The sequence below is a fragment of the Perca flavescens genome, chromosome 5, assembly GCF_004354835.1.
Source record: "Perca flavescens isolate YP-PL-M2 chromosome 5, PFLA_1.0, whole genome shotgun sequence".
In the NCBI taxonomy this organism is placed as follows: Eukaryota; Metazoa; Chordata; class Actinopteri; order Perciformes; family Percidae; genus Perca; species Perca flavescens.
Genome location: NC_041335.1, coordinates 13,876,394 through 13,900,701, shown reverse-complemented (window position 1 = coordinate 13,900,701; position 24,308 = coordinate 13,876,394). Strand labels below are relative to the sequence as shown.

General features: G+C 38.1%; 1 protein-coding gene across 1 annotated transcript; it reads left to right on the top strand.

The window, feature by feature from the left end:
• Positions 1 to 19,211: 19,211 nt before the first annotated feature.
• Positions 19,212 to 22,631, top strand: LOC114555433 (L-rhamnose-binding lectin SML). Its single transcript, XM_028577801.1, has 6 exons — positions 19,212 to 19,269; positions 20,004 to 20,039; positions 20,368 to 20,418; positions 20,958 to 21,099; positions 21,682 to 21,842; positions 22,603 to 22,631. Exons 1-6 carry the CDS (start codon positions 19,239 to 19,241, stop codon positions 22,629 to 22,631), a joined length of 450 nt encoding a protein of 149 aa, XP_028433602.1. The 5' UTR covers positions 19,212 to 19,238.
• Positions 22,632 to 24,308: the final 1,677 nt, after the last annotated feature.

Below are 24,308 nucleotides of genomic sequence, written 5' to 3'. Positions count from 1 at the left end.
AGAGACAACATAGATGTAATGTGAGCAACGTGTCTGAAAGTTGTAAGTCTTCTGGTAGCTGTGCCAAGAGAAATCTCAATCATTCTCAATCTTGCAGAGACGGAGAGCTTATGTATATGTAAGGAGGTAACATAGGCACAGGCTAATTATTGCCAACTAAAATGCTAGTTAACATTAGTAATTAAACCTAAACAGCTCATGTAAATCAAACCTGTCTGCAACTTCTCCTGTACTATACTGTTTTCCTTTATCTAACATGTTTATGACTAAATCATTAGCCTATTTTTACAAAAACATCTGCTACGGAGCCATAACGTGAGATACAAAGTAATGAAGAGGGCCTATAGGTTAAAGTCTGTATAAAGCTCAAATATGCTGAGAAATCATGAGCACTGTGTTAGGGATGTAAGTTCAATGATTTTCCTCTCAGCAGATGTGTTGAAGAGGATGTTCTATTTGATTGTGTGATTAGGTGGCTGAGTGAGATCAATGATTGTATGCGTAGTGTTGGAGCCCTCCCAAAGAGACTCTGACCTCAAAGGGACTCAAACCTTTACTTGCCAACTCACAACTGTTTACTTTATCTAACATTGTTGTGATTCAATAAAAATCGCAATGATAAAAAAAATGAGCTCGATAATTTTTCCGGCGCGATAATTTCCATTTGCATGCTTGTTTATTTTCCTGTCAAAGTGACATACCAAAGAGAATGGCAGTTCAATGGAATGGAGTAACCCTCTTGTCAGTCGATGGTCTTTTTGGGCGGTATGCATCCAAATGGCGAGAGCGAGAGAGTTGGAGGGGTTTCCTGCAGTTTGCAGTTAAAGCGCCGATCAAAAAAAAAAAAAAAAAAATATGACATATCCACCGTGTTAGTAGTTTTCTCCCTTTCATTCCAAACCACACAGCTGACAACCTGCAGGTGGAGACTGTGGAGACTCCCAACAAGATGGAACGGTTTCAGGAAAGTGGCTGCATGTGTCCGACAATGCACAGAACATTAACGGTACAAGCCTACAGCTGTCCGCGGAACAGAGAGTGTGGAAAGTATGTCAGATTGGCGCCTGTGTGTTGACAAAATATGACCTGCAGAGGAGCAGAAGCCGCATGTAAAATGAAGACTGAAAAACAGAACTATTTTGGTACATTTAACGCAGATAGCCAAATATAGATTTTATTTATTAATTATATATTTTTAAATGTAATATTTAGTGTTTAATAATTGTAAAATGTAGTACAGAGTCTCTAGTCTGAGAACTTCAGTCCAAACGGCAATTCCACAACTGTAATCAAAAGACGACATACCAAAGGAGATCAAAGACATATTTGGATATTTAAAATGTCTTCCAGTTCCAGTGTTAAATATTCTTTAGAAATAAAAAGTGTATTGATCTTTGAAAAGGTGTACCTGTAGTATTATTATTATTTTTATTATTATTATTATTATTATTATTATTATTATGACATTATCATTATATTAGAGGCAAATGGTCTCTTGATGACAATATTATCGTTAATCGCAATAATTTCTGGGACAATTTATCGTCCAGCAAAATTTGTTATCGTGACAGGCCTACTAACATGTTACCTAAACGTACCCCTTATAAACCATGTTCTTGCTGCAGCAAGTCAGAGTGCATATTGGCTTTGTCACTCCAGGTTCTGCAGGACCCGTCATTGATGCTATGCTGGAAACTTGATGTAATAAAACCTTTATGATCAAGTACAGTGTCAAGCGGATTTCCTCTTCAAACAGCATCACAGCATCACTACTCAAAACACAACAGGAGCCTTTTATCACTGTTGTGTTTCTTTAGAAATAAACAATGCACAAATAGTCTTTAAACGCTTCAGATGTAAAGTTATTCGCTGTCAAAGTGACGTCAAAATGAATGGCAGTCAATGGAATGCTAACGTTGGGTGATCGCATCAAAATGGCGCCATAGGAGGTTTGAGTTGTGAAGCGAAGATCACCCCCTTGTGACAACCTAGTAGTCCTTACCTAGCTACTGCACATGTGCGACTCCCAACAAAGATGGAACAGAAGTGGGATGCCTCACTCTGTAGCTAAAACAGAGAGTAGGATTGCACGACATTGACAAAATATGATATTGCGATATTGATTATGAATAATGCGATATAGATATTAATTTAGATATTTTTAAACATGTAAAATGACAAATATTATGGGAAAACGCATCAAAATAGATTAATAACAAGTTTTAGAACACAAGGTTTATTTCAACTGACGGTCATATTGGACTAGTCCAACATGAATAAATAAAGGAGAACTATTTGGACATAGCCTCGAATAAAAGCTAAATTTAAATAAAACAAAAAAGGTCACAAATCATGGCGGACATTCATCTTCCATGACCGCAGAAACTGGCATATTAGGGAAGTTTTGTCTCTAAAGTTTATAACAATTGAATTTCTAGCGGAAAATGGATACTACAGTTGCGCTGTCTTCAGTGAAAGCATACAACCGTTAGTTTGTTAGCTAGTACCTATTTTTTTGTATACAGTATGGTTACCTAGCAACCGAGGCTTGAAGAAACCAAGTGGTAAACAGTTGTTCAACTTCCTGAGAGAAATGCTAGGTGAGTGGTTAGTATGCTTACCTTTGATATTGGAGTTTGGAGTTAGATTCCTCTGTGTGGTGATCTTATTTTTTAAAATTTGGATTGGATAATTTGCATGCAATTGCGCAAGTCAGGACCCGCAAATTTTTTTTTTTTGCAGGGTGGTAGGGGAAGACTCATGAATATGCCTGCTCTGGTTGGGTTGGTTAGGTTTAGGCAAAAGGAGTGGGATTGGTTATGGTTAGGGTAAGAATGTCAATATAATATTCCAAAAGGTGTAATACATGAGTAGTATGGATAACTGTGTGTAAATATATGCCAAGGTACTGTAAATGCACAGGGGTGCAAATAGCATACATTGATATTTGTACCAGATAGGGTATTAATAGAACACATTGCTGTGTGCCCCAGAATTGCACCAGGGTACAAATAGCACTTCTAATTGCACTAGGGTACAAATAGCATACACTGCTACTGTAATTGTACCAGGGGTGCAAATAGCCTCACCCTTAAATAAATAATGACTACAGAACAAGACATGTTTTACTGATTGTACAGAATAAAATAAATAAATAAAGAGAACAGGTCACAACTTTTTTTCATTAGTGTTCCGTTTAGTTGTCTCTATCAATTTCTTTATTTACATATAAATATGCACACACATGGTGTTTGTTTTGGACCCGTGGCGCTCTTCCATGTTTGTACGGTAACTGGCCAATCATTATAGCGTTTCAAGCGGGCTCTAAATCAAACACAACTAAGCCACACAGCCAACGGAGGGGACTCAGCGCTCCACGATTAAAAACTAAATATTGCAACCCCCTTCAATATAATATTGCGCAACGTGATATTGTGATAACGATATTGAGTCATTATATCATGCACCCCTAACAGAGAGCTCAACACACGGGGTGAAAAGAGGAGTTGCAGCAATGTAGTACAACAAAATGGTGTTTTGTGAAAATGAAACCACATAAACCTATTCTGGTACAACCTCTAAATACAATTATTAACCTGAAAATGAGCATAATATGAGCACTTTAAGGACTTTAGGCTACTATATACATAACACTGTTCAGCTATCTGCATTAAACTCATACCTTATTTTTGTGACATTTATCTTGAATCTACTCACCAGAACTTGTTACTTTTTCATTTTCCCTCCAATAAAAACACATACAGGCCTGGTACAGACTGATAGTTCTGACTCACTGACAGCTGAGTGTAAAGAGGAGACAGAAGGTCAGGAGAAAGAACCAAAGATTAGATGCAAGACGAAAACTCTGGACTAAATTCTGACGCGTAACAACGCGGTTGCTTATGCCCAGACCAATCAATGGCCTGCGTGACTGGAATATATTGATTGACAGACAGGGCCTCGTATCATTTTCATTAGGCTACTCGCGACAATCCCAGCAGTCCCACGTCCAGCCACTGACCAAGCGGGAGTGAGAATGGGTCAAATTAATTTCCTTGTTTCTGATATGAATAGGAGACCGTTCTCTTAATAATATACATCCATGGACGAGAAACGTGTGTGACTCGAACATCTCACATTTACCAACAAAATGCAGACTACAGCGAAAGACCCTGCAAAACATTTCAGACCGTCCTGCCAACCTTTTAACATCAATGTAGACTGTAACGTTTTTTCATAAACTCGTTGAAAGCTGCTGCTGTTTCAATTCTGTCGGCTCTCTGCAGCGGGCGGGGCTGATCCGTCCCCCCCGCGACAGACGCGGGCGGACACACACACACACACACACACACACACACACACACACACACACACACACACACACACACACACACACACACACACACACACACACACACACACACACAATGGATGGATGAGACGTACAGGATGACCTAAATTGAGGACAGCTACGCTTGTTATTGTAAGTGCAATGATAAGTTAAAGTCCAATAAGTACTTTATCAAACTGTGTGAATATGTCCCAGGACAGGATAGGAAATTAACTAACAATGTAAAAAGATCAACAAGCCACTGACAGTGATCATCATCATTATTCTCCCCGAAAAAAAGTTTTATTTTTAAAGAACTATACCAAAAAAATGCAACTTTCACTGTCTTCCGCAACTTCATTGCAACAAACATACAAAAGACATCGCAACTTTTATCGCAATTTTTTACAAAAGCTCATTCGAAATCAGGCATTTTGGGCCGCAACAATCTCATCCTGGAGGGACTGAACACTGATCAGATACAAAGAGAGGATGACTTCCTCGTCTTATCTGAAATGGCGTCTCGACACTTCACTTTGGCCTCATGTAGTCATCCTCCAACCATTTGTTACAGTCGTCTCACTAAATCTCCTCATTTCAGAGAGATTTTAGAGGATAAAAAAACATATGAAATCATAACCGGACCACCGAAGGTATCCGTTTTCTCACAGACTGGGTGTTGTTTATTTCCGATTCAAACATAAATAGCCTACCGTTAACTTGGCTGGGCACAATCAACATACTACACATATCACATGTTAATACAGTAAACCTACATTACGTCCACATATACAGTATCCATTATTGCTATTTATTAACTTTATTAACTCATCAACCATACCGATACTTTTACTTTAATTACTCGGTTAGTATTCGTTTATCTAATTTTTGTCGAATTTACTTACCTGCTGGATTTCTTGCAGCGACACAAACAAGAGTAAAAGTGAAAGTAAAAAACGGTCCGTGGGGAGGGAAAAAAGTTTACCAGTAGCCAAAAATGTTTTTAAAGCTATACTACGCTACTGGAGGTGTAGGATATATTTGTGTAGATTAGAGACAGATTGGTTTGATTGTCTCATTTGTAAAGAGCTTTGTACTTTTTAAAACTTGACCTTCTGATATTTACTATTAATAAGCTCTATGTTGTATATTTAAATTTATTTCTGTTGTTTTTGTTGTACCTGCAGATAAAAGCATTTTCAGAAACATTTGACAAAGGTTTATTATCTGTAATTTAACTTTACAAATGCTAGACTATTTTACAGCAATTACAGTAATTTGCAATCATGCACTTAATAATTTCTATTATATATATTATTATTATATTTGCATTATATATATGTATATATTGTATAAAACTATATTCGTTTGACAAAATTTCTCAACTCAAGGTCTCCTTACTGGGTTTCTTCTTAGACAAATCTCATGGCCTTCATCAGCAGTTGGAGTTTTCTCAGTTGCCATGGGTATGGTTAAGTTGGTATTGTCACAGAATTATATATATATATATTAATGTTAAAATCAGTTTTGTTGTTAGGTGTATTAGATTTAATTTAATTTCACCCTATGGTCCTTTGCACCATGACCTCGAGCCAAACACCCCCCCAGAAGCTTTTTTCACCTGGGTCTAATATTGGGAGAGTTAGCGTAGAGCAGCGTTAGCAGCTGAATAGCTTATTAGTGCAGGGGCTAATGGACCCACGTTTGTATCTAGTAAATGACCCCACTAATAATGCCCAAAATGATACCAAACTTCTACACTAGTACAAATAGGTTATGCACTCATTAAACGATGGATTGGAAAGTTTGTAAGTACACCAGAAGTTTATGAACACTTGCCTGCTCTCTTCTGCTCTCTGTTGCTGCTGCTGCTGCTGCTGCTGCTACTACCTGAGTGCTTAGGGACCATCTACAAATTACTACACCGAAAAGAGATACAACAAAAATATTTATTAATTTAATGATTAAATAAGGTAATGTCTCCAAACTTACCTCAGTTATTACTTGTCTCCTGCTAGTTATACTACAGCACTTAGTAAAAAAAATAAAAAATATATATAAAAATATTTTTGTTGAATCTCTTTTCGGTGTTGTAATTTTTTGATAACTCTGCAAACCCTTGGTGTTCTCTCAATGAGCTTCATGAGGTAGTCACCTGAAATGGTTTTCACTTCACAGGTGTGCTTTGTCAGGGTTAATTAGTGGACATTTTTTCACTTATTAATAAAAAAGCAAAGGGTGGCTACTTTGAAGAATCTAAAATATAAGACATGTTTTCAGTTATTTCACACTTTTTTGTTAAGTACATAATTCCATATGTGTTCATTCACAGTTTTGATGCCTTCAGTGAGAATCTACAATGTAAATAGTCATGAAAATAAAAAGGAAACGCATTGAATGAGAATGTGTGTCCAAACTTTTGGCCTGTACTGTATGTAGAAGTTGCTACTCAGCACACAACCCTGTGGGGTCCGTGTGCTTACAGTTCTGTCAGATGTCCTTTGTCCAACTCTGACTGGCTGAGGTCTGTTTGTAAGAAGGTCTGTATGGTTTGACCGTGTTAAATGCTCAACTGTAGTCAATAAATAGCATTCTCACATATGCGTCTTTGCCTTTAAGAAGCATGAGGGCTGTGATGGTGGCGTTGACAGCATCGTCAGTGGACCGGTTCTGTCGATACGCAAATTGTTATTGGCCCAGGGTGGCTGGGATGGTTCTGTTGATGTGGGACAGGACTATCCTTTCAAAGCACTTCATCACAATTGGGCTGAGTGCCATAGGACAAAAGTCATTTAAGCAGGTCACAGTACTTTTTTTTCAGTAGGGGCACAATGGTGGTGGACTTGAAGCTGTCGGGCGTTGCCAGTAGATCTGAGATTGACACGACAAGGAAACACTTTGGGAAGTGTAGTGGTAATTACAGCTCAATGCGTCCGACAAGATGCATACTACTGTTTATTCACAAAAAAGTGTGTTGAAATCAAATACATATTGAGTATGCAGGGCATGGTATGTCCTCTAGAATTAAATATTTTCTTATGTAAAGCTAACATGGGGAACAAAACATATTTTTACAGTACATCTGTCATTATAATTGTGTTAGTGTCTTATTGAATATTCTCTGTAACTCTAAAGTGCAATTGTAATAGTGATAAAGATGCTGTATTTCTGAACAGGGGGAGGGCTAGAAGGGGTGCACGGGGTGGCACCTGCCCACCCTGAAATATGATTGGCCCTCATAATCCATGGGCTAGAGTGCAGTCAATCTGACAATTGTGATTTCTATTGGATCAGAGTACTGTCACTTGGTTGCCTGTTCTGTCAATCTTCCCAGCCCTTGTCACATGACCAATTAATGTTTTCATGACAACTATTAAAAATTCTGATACCATGGAACCAGCACTGGGCTTGTTTTTTAAACAAGTTGCAGACTGAGCCTATAGAAAATGTGTGTTATATTTGGATACACAATTTGTTTAAAATGAAACAAGTGAAATGAATAATGAATGTAATAGGTTTAACTTAGCAAAATTACATTGGGTTGTTACAGATTTTGTAATGCTGTAGTCTAAGAAAATGCAGTTGAAATTACATTTTGCATTATTTCTTTATTTCCCTAAGTTTTGTTTACAGTTTTAAGTACTAGTTGTGATTTGTTGATCTGTTTTCGATTGCTAATGCCTCATTCGGACTGTATAGGGGCTTACGCTTGTCCATTACAACATTGGACTTGACTGAAGCTACATTGCGTCTGTATTTTACTTTAGATTTTCCCCATTACAGGGAAGCAACACAATACATCTGTTAAATATAACCAATAATAACATCTATTTTGCACAGCTTACAGCAAGCAATTTGCACATTGTATGCATGCAAGCATAAGTCTCATGTTAGTATGTCCATCGACTGTTCAAGAAGCTGTTATCAGAGGATGATGCATTTGTTGTTTTTATAGTTATCTTTTAAACCACTTATTAGTTGTTCTTGTGCTGTCTCCATTTCTTTGATTTTTCTTTCTTTTTCTCTGAGTTCTTCTTTTAGCGTTGTTTCTTTATGACTTAAAAGATCGTCTAGCAGTTTATACTCCTTGCTGTGCTCTTGTTTCAGTGCCTCCTTTTCTTCCATATGCTCTTCCATCAGACCTGCGAAATTCCTGATGTATTTCTGTCTGAATTCGTTGACGGCTTCCGCTTTTTTTCTAGCATATCATCCATTATTTTGGTATATTTTTCCTCTAACTCTTTTATTCCGTTTCGCTCCTGTTCTCTTCTGTTTTGATCTTCACTTTTTATTTTGTTGTCATGTTTTTCTCTCTCCTGCTCATATTTCATTTTGAGCTGTTTGAGTCTTGTTTTTTCCTGCTCTCTAGCTTCCTTTTCTCTGCGCTGTTTTTCCCAATATTCTTTTCGTTCTTTCTCCTTAGCTTCTCGTTCCTTTCTCATCTCTTCTGTGCTCTGCTGTAGCTCAGTTCTCTTTTCTTCATCTGATGCAGAATTTATTTTTATTTGTTCCTGCAAAATGTTAAGCTTTTCTTCCCAGTCCCGTTCATTTTCTTCCTGTTGTAATTGCTTTCTATCTTCTTCTTTGCTTTTTGCTTCTCCTTTTTTTCTCTTCTCAAGCTCCTTGTTAATTTCTTCCTTCATTTCGTCAAGCTGTCTGACTCTCAATGCTCTCTCCTGTTCAGTTGCTGCCCTCTTTGCTGAAATTCTTTTTTCCATTTCTTTCATTTCTTCCCCATGTTGTCTTTCGAGTTCCTCTCGCTCTCTCTGCATCACTCCTTCCATGTTTTTCAGGATCTTCTCCACTTCTTTCTGTATAGCTGCTTCGGCCTCTTGCAGCCTCTCATTGCTGTAGCAGCCACCTCCATTTTTCTCCACCATGGTGTCAATCTTGTTTATCAGCTCAATAACTTGCGTTTGGTTTTGTTCATCATAGTTATTGAACACATGATATCTTTCTCCACAGTCAGCGATCAGTTTCTTAAAGGAATCATCACATTCTTCTTGAATGTATTCCTCAACACACTGCTTCTCATGTTCCAGTGAATCTCCTCTTGTGAAAAGAATGAGGGTGAAATTTTCAGATTTTTTTCCAAAGACGTGCTTGATGAGTTTTAATGTCTCCTTTTCCTCTGATGTGAGTCTGCCAATTCCTAACACCACCAGGAAGACATGAGGTCCTGGAGCCAGAAGACTGATGCATTTCACCATCTCCTCATTAACCTCTTCATGGGACAAAGTTGTGTCGAACAGACCAGGAGTGTCGACCACAGCGACAGGACGACCGTTCACTACAGTCTCTGCTTTCTGACACTCTTTGGTGACTGATCTTTGACTTGATGCGGCTCTGAACACTTTACTTCCTAGAATGGTGTTTCCTGTAGAGCTCTTTCCACTGCCGGTCTTCCCTATCAGCACAATCCTGAGACACTCTGGGCTCTGCTTCTCATCATCACCTGGGGAATAAAAAAACATGGAGTTACTTTAAATGGCGACAGTTAAAGGCTCCAGAGCCCAGTGTATAGAACATTGTTTATAACAAAGAGTTGTACATCAATGCAGGGTGAAATACTTTTGTATACTTACAGCTAAACGTGGTGTTGTTTTTCTCCTTTTTGGCATATGTTAATGTTTCTGTTGTATAGGAACAAGGAGAACCCTTAGGTGCTCTCACCCTTTCCACTGCGTCCAACAGCTCTGGGATCTGCTGCTGGTCCTTGATGTTGAGAACAACATATCTTCCTCCACAGCTCTGACAGAGCTCCTGGATGCCCTTGTTTTCCTTAAGAAAATTAACAACAGCTGGAGCTGTAGGATCTGACTCCACAGTGAACAGAATCATGGTGAAGTCATTGACTCGAGAGCTGAAAGTGTTCTGGATGGTCTCTAACTCTCCCTTGTCTTCATCAGTGAGGGGACCCACAGGTAGGACCAGGATGAAGGCATGGACGCCCTCAGGATCACAGAGGGAGATACACCTGAATGATTCCTCCATCACTTTCTCCTGACCTTCTCCATACAAGGCAGGCAGCTCCACCAGGGACACCCGACGTCCACACACCTCTCCCTGATGTTTAACACACTCTGATGGGTTGGAGACTGAATGAAGCTCTGTCTGTCCTAAAATGGCCTTGGCTGCTGAAGTCTTCCCTGCTCCTCTCCTCCCAAACAGAACCAGGTTTAAAGCTGGTCTGATATATTCAGACTTTGGTTTGATGGTCTCTCCAGTGAAGGTCAGGAAGGTTCCTTTACTATGACATACAATCCTCTCAATCTTCTTCATTAACTGTCTTTGGTCATCTTCCAACATGCTGTACTGTCTTCCTCCACAGTCTTGAAGCAGCTGATTCACAGACATACTTTCAATCCTGTTATGTGTCATGATGACTATTGAGTGTTTACAGGCATCTTGACCAAACAAACTCAGAGTGAACTTCAATCTTTCTGTCTTCCTCTCTGTGAATGTAGATGGTTTCACTAACAGCAGCAGGACATTTGGTCCAGGTGGGCAAAGAGTCACACCTTCCTTCATCTCTTCCTTCACTGCTTCCATAGGCAGACTGAAGATGTTTGGGGTTTTAACTACTGTCACAGATTGTTCTTTCCACTCCCCATAGCTAACCACACATTCATTTTTTTTTTTGGAAATGAACCCTGTGACCAATGATTAAGTTTACAAGTCTTGTCTTTTTGCCTTCACTTTTCCCCAACAGGACAATCCTGAGTGCAGATTCTGTAATTCAACAAAGAGAGAGAGAATGTGTGGAAAATAATTGATGTAGTAATTAGAATCAGTACTTAATACGTAAGATGTATCAGCCTAACAGAAACTGATATTCACAACTAGTAAAAGCTTACGTACCATCATAAATAAGTTAATACCAGAGGCCATCTTGTGATAAAAAAGGTAAAAAAAAAGGAGGCCCTACTTCCTTCTTCATCGCACCGTTTGACAAACTCATCTACCACTGGCCCATGCTCAGATTCATTTTTTCATAAAGATGAATCTGAGCACGGCCCAGTTGTAGATGAGTTTGTCAAATAGTGTGATGAGGCCTGTCTCTAATCAAATCCTAAAAAAACCAAGGATATGGTCATCGATTTAGGAAATCATCCCTCCCTCCATCTCAGACCTTTATCAAAATAACTTGCATTGAGTTTGTAGAACATTATAAGTATCTGGAAACAGTTATGATAAAAACATTAAGTTTAATGCCCTGGGACAGAAAAATGTGTACTTCCTTAGGAAGTTAACTACTTTTTAATCTGGATAGGAAAATTATGTCTTTATTTATAAACTCAATCTTTACTTAATTAATTTAATTCAGATTTTATTCCTTCATTAATGCTAAGTTATTAAATTAATTTCTTTGACATCATTAATTACCACCTTGGCCATGACTATGGTGAACATTCTTGAAATTGGTTTTCCATAGAATAACAGAATGCATCACTTCTCACTTACCAGTAACTTTAACAGTGTCCGAGATGGCAGAGATTGGTTCCTGTTGTTTCAGTTTTTGGTGATCAATGGGTAAAGCCAATGCTGGATCCGCAAACACTTCACAGCTCACATAGTCTCCTCGGTTCTCCTTCACAATTTGGTCCAAGCATTCCAGCAGCTCTGGAAGTTCAGTGCTCTTCTTCCAAAAGAACTTGTCTCTGCAAATTCTGATGGTGTTTTTTAAGGGGCCATGGCTCATATAGTTTTCCCTGACACTTGAACTCTCCTCTCTGGGTGTTGAAATCAGAACCAGTGAATGATCAAATGTTCGATCACTAAAGAGTTTCATGACTCGCCAGAGTCTCTGTTTGTGTTTCTCAGTGAAGTCTTCAGGCTGTAAAACCAGCAGGAACACATGAGGGCCAGGATTAGAGAGTCTCACACAGTTTTCTACATGTTCTTTTACTTTGTGTTTGAAGATGTTGGGAAGCAGCAGATCTGGAGTGTTGATGACATCTATTATTTTTTCCTTTAACTGTCCACTGACTCTCTGACAGCAGTCTGGTTCTTCCTCAGTGTTGAACACAGTCCTTCCCAGTATGAAGTTCCCCACTGAACTCCTCTCAGACCAGCTGTTCCCCAGCAGAACAACCCTCAGATCAGACACTGAAAAGAAAACATCAAAGATTATCAAAGGAATCCCTGGTAGAACATCATCTTGTTGGGTCATTAGTAGTCTCAGACTTTCTCTAAAGATGGGGGGATGTAGTCACTTCCTTTAAAGCAACATTACGCAATTTCTTTGTATACCTTAAAATAACAGCTTCAAAATCATTTTGATGCTACTCTGACTTATATACAACTATAACTATAACTGTTGCTGACGTCAGCTAGTTAGCTCAGTTGGCTACACTGTCAGGACTGGGACCTCGAAGCACTGGGGGAGTGTTGATGTTTACACTGCTAGCACAGGAGCTTTGGAACCCTGGGAGAATTTCAGGTGCCAGAACTGGAGCAACATGGCATAAATGTATAAAAAAAATAATCTGCATACAGCGTTCGAGGTGAAGCCCCCATCTTTCCTATGATAGTTCTAGTGGTGCATGAAGCCAAAAAAGTTCAACTGCTGCGTATAAAATTACCCAGATGATTGGCGCTGCTTCGACACTTGGAGCCCATAGAGCAGGCGCACTAGAGACCTTTGTTAGCCGCTTCGCTAACTTGAATGGGGATTAAATGATTTAATCGAGCAACTCTATCGGGCCAAATGGATCAAATTCTGATAGTGAAACAAGTTATGGTGCAGGGGTTGTGACGTCTCTATTACCATGTAAGTCTTTGGAAAAATGTTTTTATGGCATCACATGACAGACGTTGAAATTGTAATTCCACTGTTTGGCCTTACAGATGGTACCCACAAACACCAGAGAATCAGATCTTATGAAAGAAACAAAATCAATCTGACTTCAGTTTGACTTACTAAAAGGTGGCAGGAGTTCATAGCTGCTGCTGCGATTCACAGGCTGCACTTTATCTGACACTGTAAGGAGACAGAAATGTATACATGTATTCATAATTCATTCACATGTATTTTATAATAAGCCTGCTTATGACAGTAATAACTATTGTTATGGCAATGTTTTTTTTCTACCCAAGAGCCATACCTGTATCCTCAATTGTTTGTAAACCTGTCCGTACAATCAATGTGCTATTGTTTCAGAATACTCTGAATGTAAATATTAACCACATTAATATAATTATAAAAAGTGCTAAATAATTACACAACTTTGGTGATATTTGAAACATGATACAAAATTTAAAAAAGTTAATCTGTGGCCTGCTTTACATTCAGCTTCACACAATCACTATTATCTGGGAGCTGTGCAGTGCAAATGGATTATTTTATCCATTTATTTTAACTATGCAAGAGTAAGAGGTTCATTGCATTGCTCAAAGGCATCTGGAAAGCCATTAGAGGTGAAGTGCACAGTGTTTCCCATTCAGCTTCCTACCAACATTTTTAAAACACTGGGAATACAGATGCATTTTTAGCAACTAAAAGGGCACTTGGAGAGTGCAGACGTAAGCCAAGGCAGTGTGAATATTCCCATTCGGGAACGCAGTTTTACGATTTTTCCGACTCCCCCATGAATGCAGCACAAATGCCCCATTCTCACAATGTTAACGAAAGTGGAAAATAGTTTGTGTATACACCCCGTGAGTTGGATCCACTCCAAAATGTAATGGGTTCTTCCTTGGCCCATGCTAAACCCATACAGCTAGTTTTATAAAAATCGGGCCAGTAGTTTTTTTGTAATCCTGCTGACAAACAGAACACAAGAACATGACCTCATTGGAGGAGGTATATATACCCTATACCCAATACTAACAAAGTCATTGTAAAACATACTGTAATAGTTGAATTCAAACATACAGTGCATCTAAAAAATTCTATTTTGTAGAGTCAGTAAATATTTGTAATATAAAGCTTCACTGGACTTACCAAACATTTCAGCCATTCTGTCACACTGTCACTCACAAGAGAAACATTCAACTGGAGGAGCTGCTGACTGTTATGAGAAAAACAATACAAATTACAAATTAAAACAACTATATTAACTCAAATATGCATTACTGTAAGGGTAGGAGAGAAAACTTTCTTTTAAAAATATAATTTATAATGTATGGTACTTGATAAAGGATGAAGGTGAATGGCACTGAATGATGGCGTTTTTTCCAATATCGCAGTAAATATAATGGCACGTCTTATTGATTCTTATTACAGTGTTTTTGAACATGCTTTGACACTCCATACACTTTACATTAGAAAATTGTAGAAATCAATTTAACAGCTTCTTGTTGTCTTTGAGAAAAACTAATTTCAAAATCTTATCTAAAACAACTTCTGCTCTATTAATCGAATAGGACAAAGCATGTACTTTCCCTCCTCTGTCAAAAATCAAAATCAATCAATCAATGTCATGTTTTTCATACTAGCACCTAAAGTAGGCTACAGGTATAGATTAAGTCAACGTACAAACAAGTAAAATATTGGTTGAAAAGTATAAAAAAAGGTGGCCCACCATTCAAGCAAACAATGGCTGTAGAACTTTATATTTTATTAAAACATCTTTGCTGTCACCTTTTGGCCATTGGCCTTCCTCACAGTATGCATAGAGCTAACAGCAAATCACCTATACAAGACAATCAAGGCAATGGCCCAGTTTAACCCCAGCATACAACTGACCACACCCAAAAGAGGTGCTGACACTCAGGTAGTCACAAGAGGCAGTTAAAGAGCCAGAAACAGAATATCTCTGACAAAATATAATCTATTATAGAGAACAGAACGATGACAACTGCTGTATCATGCATCGAAATTCAAACATTACATGAAATACTCAAAGTAAAACTATCATTAAAGTAACCCTAACCCAAGGTTAATTTAGTTTCTTTGTTTTTATTCTCTTTCACTTGATTTGGCAGCATCAATCACCTTTTAAGAAAACCTTCTTCTTTTTTTACTTTTCACACATCTACCACAATACTCTTCTACATGCAATTAACACAAACACACAAAGAACAATTTACATACAGGTCATTCTTTTCATATTATATCAAAAGTTCTCACCTTTTGCTGACTCTTTCCAAATCAAATTATATGTGTGATTGGCCAGTTCCTGAATTGCAAATACTGATTTGTATTTTTGAAGTTGATCCCCCACTTGGGACCCCCATTTGCCTTTTTTTTTTAAATAAAGTAGTGGTCTCAACCTAAAAAGAAAATTTAGTATGGTTTGTATACACTACATAACACTGTTCATCTGTTTCTTTTAAACTCATCACTCAGTGTGTATTTTTATTTGTTAGCATTTGTCTTGAGTCAACTCACCAGAAATTGTTGTTGTGTCATTTTCCCTCCAATAAAGACATATACAGACTGATAACTGACTCCCTGAGAGCTGAGTGTAAAAAGGAGACCAAAGGTGTGTCAGGGGAAAACAAGAAATCTGATTGGAAAAGAACAAATACGACTTTGATCCTCACTATAATCATATAAGGCTTAGAAGAAACACCCTCTTCTTTCATTATGGCCCTGATTGTGCACGTATATCCGTACCTGAGACAAGCTATTTCTTCAGCAAAGAAAAATACAGAAACATTCCTAGTCCAACTTTTGAGAAGTGTACAGTAGTCTTTTGGAATTAATAGTCTTTTTCCTTTCTTTGTAACAGGTTTTCTCTGCAGTTATTACACAACAAACGTTTGTTATTTTAGTCGGTACAGTATAGATCTCAACATAAATCAAATCCGAGCAAACATAGGGGGATTACAGGGTGTCTTGGTGGCTGACGCACACCGTATAACCGCCAATTAGGGTCCGGTTGCGGACCTTCAGTCACTCTGCATTTTACTTTTCAAAGAAAAGAAAGAGAGTGCAGGGGAAAAAAGACATTTAAAAGGTTTTTGATTGCATGTAAAATTATTATTGATATGCAGCTAAATCTTGATCTAGAGCTTTCCCTTGCTGCTTTCATGATCCACCCAAACTTGGCAGCGACACACTGTCACGCTGCAACAAAACAGACCTTTGACCTGCAGTTTGACTAAAAGAGACTGTTGGGCAACCCAATATTATGACAAACCAAAAAACTCAAACCAAATGATTTAAGAGAATACTTTCCCCCAATATTTAGCACCTATTAGGTTTTTGTTAAATTGATTGACAGTAATCTTACACACATACAAAAAAACTCTGAAATATCTTTATACCCGTGGTTATAAAGGTAAATGCTGATATCAGTACAAACTCAGCTGGAAGTCAAGCAGAAAAAAAATCTGAAATCAGAAAAGCTTTTATTGCCAAGTGAACAACATTTACAAGGAATTTGCCGTGGGGGTTGATGCAAACATACACAAACAAGATGCGCGTGCACATCCCTCCAGATGGTAAAAGACTGCTTCAATGGAAAAACATCCTATAGAAAAGAATTCTATTCTAGCATTGGCAACAACTGCCTACTGCAAAGCAACCTAAACAAAATATAGTCTAAAAGAGAGTCTGACAATAAACGCAATGAAACACGTGTCAGTACCGGCAGAGAGTTTCAGAGATGGAGAGAAAATATTACTACTAATTCAATCAGGAGAGACGTCGTTTGCAGATATGCAAAGATATTTATTGTACAACTGTGTGATATTGAATGTACAAAGTCTTTTGGAGATTGGACTCCATCAAAATAATCTTCTTAGAGGGGTAGGGAATAGGAACATAACCCCCCGATGGAGCCCAGACACTGGTGGCGGCGGTGAAGCTTCACCGGTGTTGGCACTTTTTATTCATAAACATGAACTTGAATCACAGTAAACGTCATCTTTAAGGATTTACAGGCCCACCAGTTTACATAGAAAACAGCACAGTAATCTTTATAGAATTGCTGCTGTATAACAGCATCAGGATGAAATGAATGACTACTGGTACAGGTTACTGTATGAAGGGAGCCGCTGAGGACAGAGAGGGGACAGCTGCAGGAGGACGGCTGCATTTTACACTTCTGGTGTTTTTTTGCCTTTTCCAGAAAACTGCCGACTCCAGCTTTAAGTTTTTATTGTTTGCTGTAGAAATCGTTAAAATCTCCAAACTGCCTCGACAGTGATCATTACAAATGTATGTGTATATTCTGTGTAACAAAAAAAACATGTATACTCACCAATAACTGAACCCAGGATAACCTCATAAATGTGTAACACCATAAGTGACACAAGTACAAACATTTGTCAACTGTCAAGTCTCAACCAGACATAAGTCATTCAAACTTAAATCATTAAACATTTGAACTCGCATGTCGGTGAAAAAGTTCTTGGCAGTTATGTAAGTTCATAATGGCGTTGGCCTCCTGTTGCTGAGCTGGTGTAGTGGACTCTGGTATTTATGAGCCTGAGGCCGCCATCTGGACTGCTTCAAAAGCTGCTGATGACTGCTGGGAATTTTTTTTTTTTTAAGAGTTTTTGGTGTCTTGGTTGGTCTTGGAGCAGTAATTATCTGTGGACTTTTGGTTTTGGCTTCTTCTTCAAAAATAGATTTTGTTATTGTGCATAGTTGTAAAGTCCCTAAACTGTGCTAAGTTCAAAAGTATATTTAGTTGTTTCTGACACTTGAGTCAGAGAGAAGTTAATTAAACGCTGTGCTGATATTTGAGGCCGTAGTTTGTTGTGTAAATTAGGTGTTCACACCATATACATTGCACTACCACCTCCAAATTTAGAGGCAAAATCATACATGAGGTAAAGTAATGTTGTTTCTTAGAAATAAATAAAAAGAGAACCATGTAATTATCTGCAGTATTTTTTGTTTAATGTGTTGTGCTTTGTGCAGGTATTTTAGTTATATTATTTACTAGTATAGTATATTTTTTTACAATCCACCATGGTAGTATAGTAATCAGACTGAACTGTCATTTCATTTTCAATTATTATACAATCTGACATATATTCTCTTATGTTAGCCCAGCCATGTATCCCTTAATGCAGTATTCAGCGTAGAACTGAACAATTGTCAGTAGTCAATTATCAGAAAGTGAATTGGCAATAATTACCATTAATCATAGACCAGACAATCAATCAAGAAAATAATCTGTAGATTAATCAACAATAAAAATGATCGTTATTTGCAGATCTAATAGAGTCAATGCGGATACATTTTTCACAGAAAAATGTCAAGTTAATATGTTCCTTTTAGAGATATTTTTTCTATGACTCGACTTACAACAACCTGTACAGCTGCAATCATCTCAGCCACAGAAATTTTGCTGTCCTTATTTTTCTATTAACTTCAAATTCCACCTACAGAGTTCTGATTGGCTTGGTTGTTTTACACCTTAAAAGACAGGCATCAGTGATAGATCATTTAGAATTGCTGAAAATTACGAGATGTGGCTTCTGAGTGAGCTTCTGATCAGCTAGGGCTTAAAGAAAAGGGGTCATTGTTTGTGCACTGTATAAATATCACTGTAGTCTGTTTTTAAGCTGTCACAAAGATGAAAGTCCCCTATATACACCTTGTATATGTACTGCAGTATAAATTAGGCTATATAAGTTCCTCAAAACACGCTTGTTTTGTAAATTTGGACTTTGGTAACAGGCCACCCCTGGATAACAGATCCAGATGTTTTTCTTTTAAGCTTTGAGCTTCTTAATGAGAAGCATGGAGGAGAATGAGGTGCAGCTGGGATTGAAAGTGTTAAAGGTCCAGGAACCTGTGGATTTTACAGATCTCTCTCCTGCAGCTCTGCAGGGTTTTACATGTTCATCACATCTGGGTCAGGAGGCCCTGCGTGCCTGCAGCGGCGGGACAGGCGTCTGCATGTCTGCTGTCAGGACGGACACATAAATACCTGGACGTCCAGAGGCTGCTTTCACTGTCAGACTGTCTGCAGGTGGAAGACAGAAGAGGAGGCTGAGGAACATGGTCCCACTGAGGTTGGTCGCCTTCGGCGGTGAGTTCCCTCTCGGTTTTAGTCAAACATGCAGCGTTTCATAACCCTGTTTGGATGGATTTAAGTAGTGGAATTTATAGCTTTTATTCTGAATGTTCTGGCAACTTTGTTCTCAAATGTAGAGTATAAAATATTAACTCTGTGTTTTTAATCTGCTGGGTGTTCAAGTTTGGAAAGAAAGAGTTGTAAATGTTAACAGTAAATGTCAGAATGTAGATTCATTCCCTGGACGCTGTTGTCCCATAATGTGACCATAAACATTAATTATTATTAGTTATTTAATTTTGACTTAATTTTTTTTGTTTAGGCTACTTTCTACATGTATATTGACATTCCTAATGAATATGTATTCATAAACATGTAAATAGGAGCTAAAGGTGAACTGATCACAGATTGTGATTTTCTGAAAACATTACCTGTGCTGGTCACATTCAGATCTTTATATTTCATATCCATTCTAATCAAAGTCTGTTGTTTTATGCTCAGTATTTAGAAAGCTGGTAATTTAATGTTTATATATTTTGAGTGAAGATATTACGTAAATACCTCCTTTAATTTACCTCAGTGACAGCTGTTATTTTGACTCTTTCTCAAAATGTCACAAATGCAGAAATGTTTCAATTATGATTTATTAGAAACTGGTTCTTTGGGATGCCTGATTACATGCATGTTGTGAATAATAGTGTTGAACTGATGAAAATTGTAACTCAGATGAACTTGTCTTGTGTTTTCAGTGCTGGCTGCCGCTTGGTATTTCACTCGCACTGCAGGTAAGTGCAGAATGAATATTACATTACAGTTTGATGGTTATGTTATGATGTTATGTCCATATTTAAATAAATGTTCTTTCTCACACCGTTTTCAAATGAATCTGCATGCTGTTCAACCCAGATCTTTTAAAATCCAAACAGAATTTTTTTGTTTTGACTCTAAATACAAAGTGCAGGACTAAAGAAAACACTGAGCAGTAATTGTGTGTGTGTGTGTGTGTGTGTGTGTGTGTGTGTGTGTGTGTGTGTGTGTGTGTGTGTGTGTGTGTGTGTGTGTGTGTGTGTGTGTGTGTGTGTGTGTGTGTGTGTGTGTGTGTGTGTGTTTCAGAGGGAGAGGTCATTTATTCCTGTTTCAATGAAACCGCTAAGATGTCATGTGGTAAGAAAACACAGAAACCCTCTCATCTTTCTCTCCTCATAGGAACTGTTCAGTCACTCACCACTTTATTTTTACTTACTTACTGACTTAAACCTAAATTTCACTTTAACCTTAAAGCAAAAGGTCAACATTTTGGGACATATGCTTGGGCCACATAATCCCTCGTAAAGAACAGCAATTTCTTGTTTTTACGCTTTTTTCTTTAGATCAAACCAACCAGATACATCATGTTAATCAGTGAGCTTTTCTCAGGAAGTGGCAGGAGGATGTTGTTATGTTTGGACGGAGCCAGGCTAGCTGTTTACCCCTGTTTCAAGTCTTTCTGCTAAGCTAAGCTAACCGGCTGCTGACTGTAGCTTCACAAGAGCGGTATCAATCTGCACATCTAAAGGCCTTTACACATCAGGGGTGTGAAGAATAAACAACACGAAAATTAATAATAGCCCACTCGCCTGCAAATATTTTGCATTAAAACTATTTAAATGTGTATTTAAATGTGGTGTTCTAACACTTCATACTCCTCCCTCCTCCTCCCCCAGATGTTGGCACTAAGATAAAGCTGGATCACATCCTGTATAAGGTTGGGGTAGGGACGAGGTGTGGGGAGGGAAAACCCTACCCAGATGACGGGCCGGACACCTACTGCTCCTTCCCCTGGGCTGAAATGGTGGTGGAGGATCTGTAAGAAAAATCTATTTATCTACTTTATGTCCACTGGAGGGCAGAAGAACTACACAACAAGCTGACAGGAAATACCAGGAGAAATCAATTACATGGTTATTATGAGGAAAATGACTTAAGATAAACCTTTATTGATCACAGAGTGGAAATTCGGTTGTTGCTGTAGCACAATGACAGAAATAAGTACTGATGAATATACAGTAAAAAAAAGAGCATTTGGATAGCCAAAGTAAAACCAGAACTTCCAGGTTCTGGTCCACAAGTAAGGAAACCTCATTCAGAAGCCCATTTACTTTTCGAACTACGCTAATATATAAAAATCAAAAAAACTTTAATATAAAACCTTTTGTTTTTCATGTGGCTCGCTTTATGTGTTTAGACATTTTTTTTTAATAAGATTTGATTTGCCAAACGTTATGGCTCAGAAGAAGAGGCGAGTCAGACATGTCTGTATTAACAGCAGGACGTAGACGAGCAAATGCTGTAAAACCTTTTAGGCTTCAGGTGAAAGTGTTGGTGAGTTTTATGGACATAGAGGAAACCATGTTAGCAGTAAACCTATCCACCTGTTTCTGTGTGCAGCTGTGCTAACAGGAGGTCCTGTGAGGTCCCCGTCACTGAGCTGGTGTTTGGGGAATATCCCTGTAAGGAGCAGACCCGGTACCTGGAGGTGTCCTACACCTGCGCCAAACCCCCACCTCCTCCACCTCCACCTCCACCACCTCCTCCAACCAAACCTGACTGTACGTACACACACACACGCACACACACACGCACACACACACACACACCAGCCTGTTGTCATGAACCATACGTTCGAAAAGCTACGGAAAATTAAGCACTGTAATTCTTATGATTTAGCTTACACGTTGTTTTTTTTTTTGCTGGGTGCAGGGGCGTAGCACAAAATTCTGGGCCCTGTAGAAAGGCCTTTTCTGTGGGCCCCTCCCCGCATCCACAGTTATTTATTCTAGCATCTTTTTGGGCCCTCCTCACATGAGGGCCCTGGGTACTCAGTCCCCTTTTTCCCCTGAGTCTGACGCCCCTGGCTGTGTGCACCACATTGATTGCTGCTGTATAAGAACGCAACTGGCTGTGTAGGAAGGTGGTCTGGGAGGATGGGTGGGCCTTTACATACAGGACACAAAGCCTGGGAGCGGAATTCGCTTCCCGGGGAAAACAAAAGACTTTCACCCAGGATATGCGTGTTCCTTGGGAGTGTTTTGAGAGGCTTGCTTTGTGTAGCTTAGCCTTTCTAGCATTTTGCAACCGAATACGTTTTAAGTCTTTTATATTGTCTTGTATTTATTTCCTTAATGCCTTTCTGTCTTATGAAAAGCACTTTAAATTGCCTTGTTGAAAGGCTGAGGTGCTTTACAAATAATAATTACACAAATCATTTAAATGTGTTGTTAGAGTATAAAATAGTTGTTTTCTTGTCTGTGAAATATAAATATAATATAAAGATCCTGACACTCATCACTGGTTGTGTTTTATCTGCAGGTGAAGACAAATCAACCGATGAAGCCTGATGCCTTTTTTAAACTTTTTTTTTTGTTCGTATTGTGGACAGAACAGTTTGAAGACACATCACCTTCATTTCTAACATCAGAGTTCAAGTCTCAGTAAATAAACTTTATGTTGTCTTTTGTTTTTTACTGGCTCACAAAACAGAAAAAAAATTCTTATATAATAGATCTTAAAATACAAACTGTTTCTCCAGTTTAAGAGGCACAAGTGTTTGTTGTGTTTTAGTTATTGCATTTTAATGCGAAAAACATATCGGAGCTCATTTACTTGAGAAGGATTTTAAGTCAATAAAAGGTTTTTCTCCTATTTTGTGAAATGACGGTGTGTATTACTCTAAATCTTCAGTTGACAAAACCATCTTACTGTACCTCAAGGTTAGGAAATACTCCACTTCAAGTTAAAGACCTGCATTCAAAACCTTACTGAGTACTGAGTATTATCATCAAACTGTACTTAAAGTATTTAAGGTAAAAGTATTGATTGTGCAGTAAAATGTTCCCTGTCAGTGTGTCTTATATCTGATGTTTCTGGATTAATATATCTTCTGCATTAATGTGTTGCATTTTACTGCTGTAGATGTTTAAATTTGTGCTGATTCTAACTTCTTTATAGTGTTGGGTAGTTTAATCTACAGCAATGCATTATTTTCTAAGATCATGTTTTGTAGCGTCGCTGTCCTGTGAGAACCACGTATCTCTAAAAAGTCAACTCTTCATGGAGTCAGACAAACAGCTTTGTGACAATGCTTTTTCCAGCTGATCCAAGAGCCTTTTTAAAGACTTAATTTAGCTTTACCATTTTCAAAAACAAATATTGTTTTTCCACTTTTATAATATATCTATTTAATTCAGCAGTTTGAGAAAAAAATGACCCACATAAAGTTAAAGAAGTTTATCCCAAACTGAGGGCTCGCATTTTCTCCACTGGGCGTCGCTGTTGGTCTGTATAACAGGGTTCATTAGTATAATATTGGAACTGTATTTATGTTAGGATGCACCATTTACCTGCAGATCATATGAATTACTTTACAAGTTCACAAGTTCATTCTTGACTTTAGAAACAGCAGTTGGCAAAAGAGTCTCACCTCAAGGTCCATTTAGTAGCTGTTTGGAGGCTTTCGATCATTTCACATGATCTTCCTCAGCAGACACCTCAGTTGTCATGGGAACTGCAGATATTTCACAATATTAATATAGCATACAGAGCGACTCTATTATCCATTAAAGTCCTGCATTCAAAATTGTACAAAAGTACAGAAGAATTGGAAGAAAATATTACTTAAAATATAAGTAAGCAAAAGTACAATTTATGCAACATGACCTCAGTGTATATATTTATCATAAATATTATTGGAAAATGATGACTTATTACTGTTCAATATATAACAATGCAGATATATATATATACACATAGAGAGAGAGAGAGAGAGAGAGAGAGAGAGAGAGAGAGACACACACACACACACACACACACACACACACACACACACACAGTATTTCTACACCGTAAAGAGCTGAGTACTTCACCACCATTGTTCACCACTGAGTAAAAGTAGGCCGAGTTGCATTGTGGGGGCAGCAGACAGTTTCTGAAATCCAAGCAACCTTCTGAAAAGTTGTTATCCTTTTATTTGAATACAACTGTTTTATTTGTTATTTCTCAATAATATACTATATTGG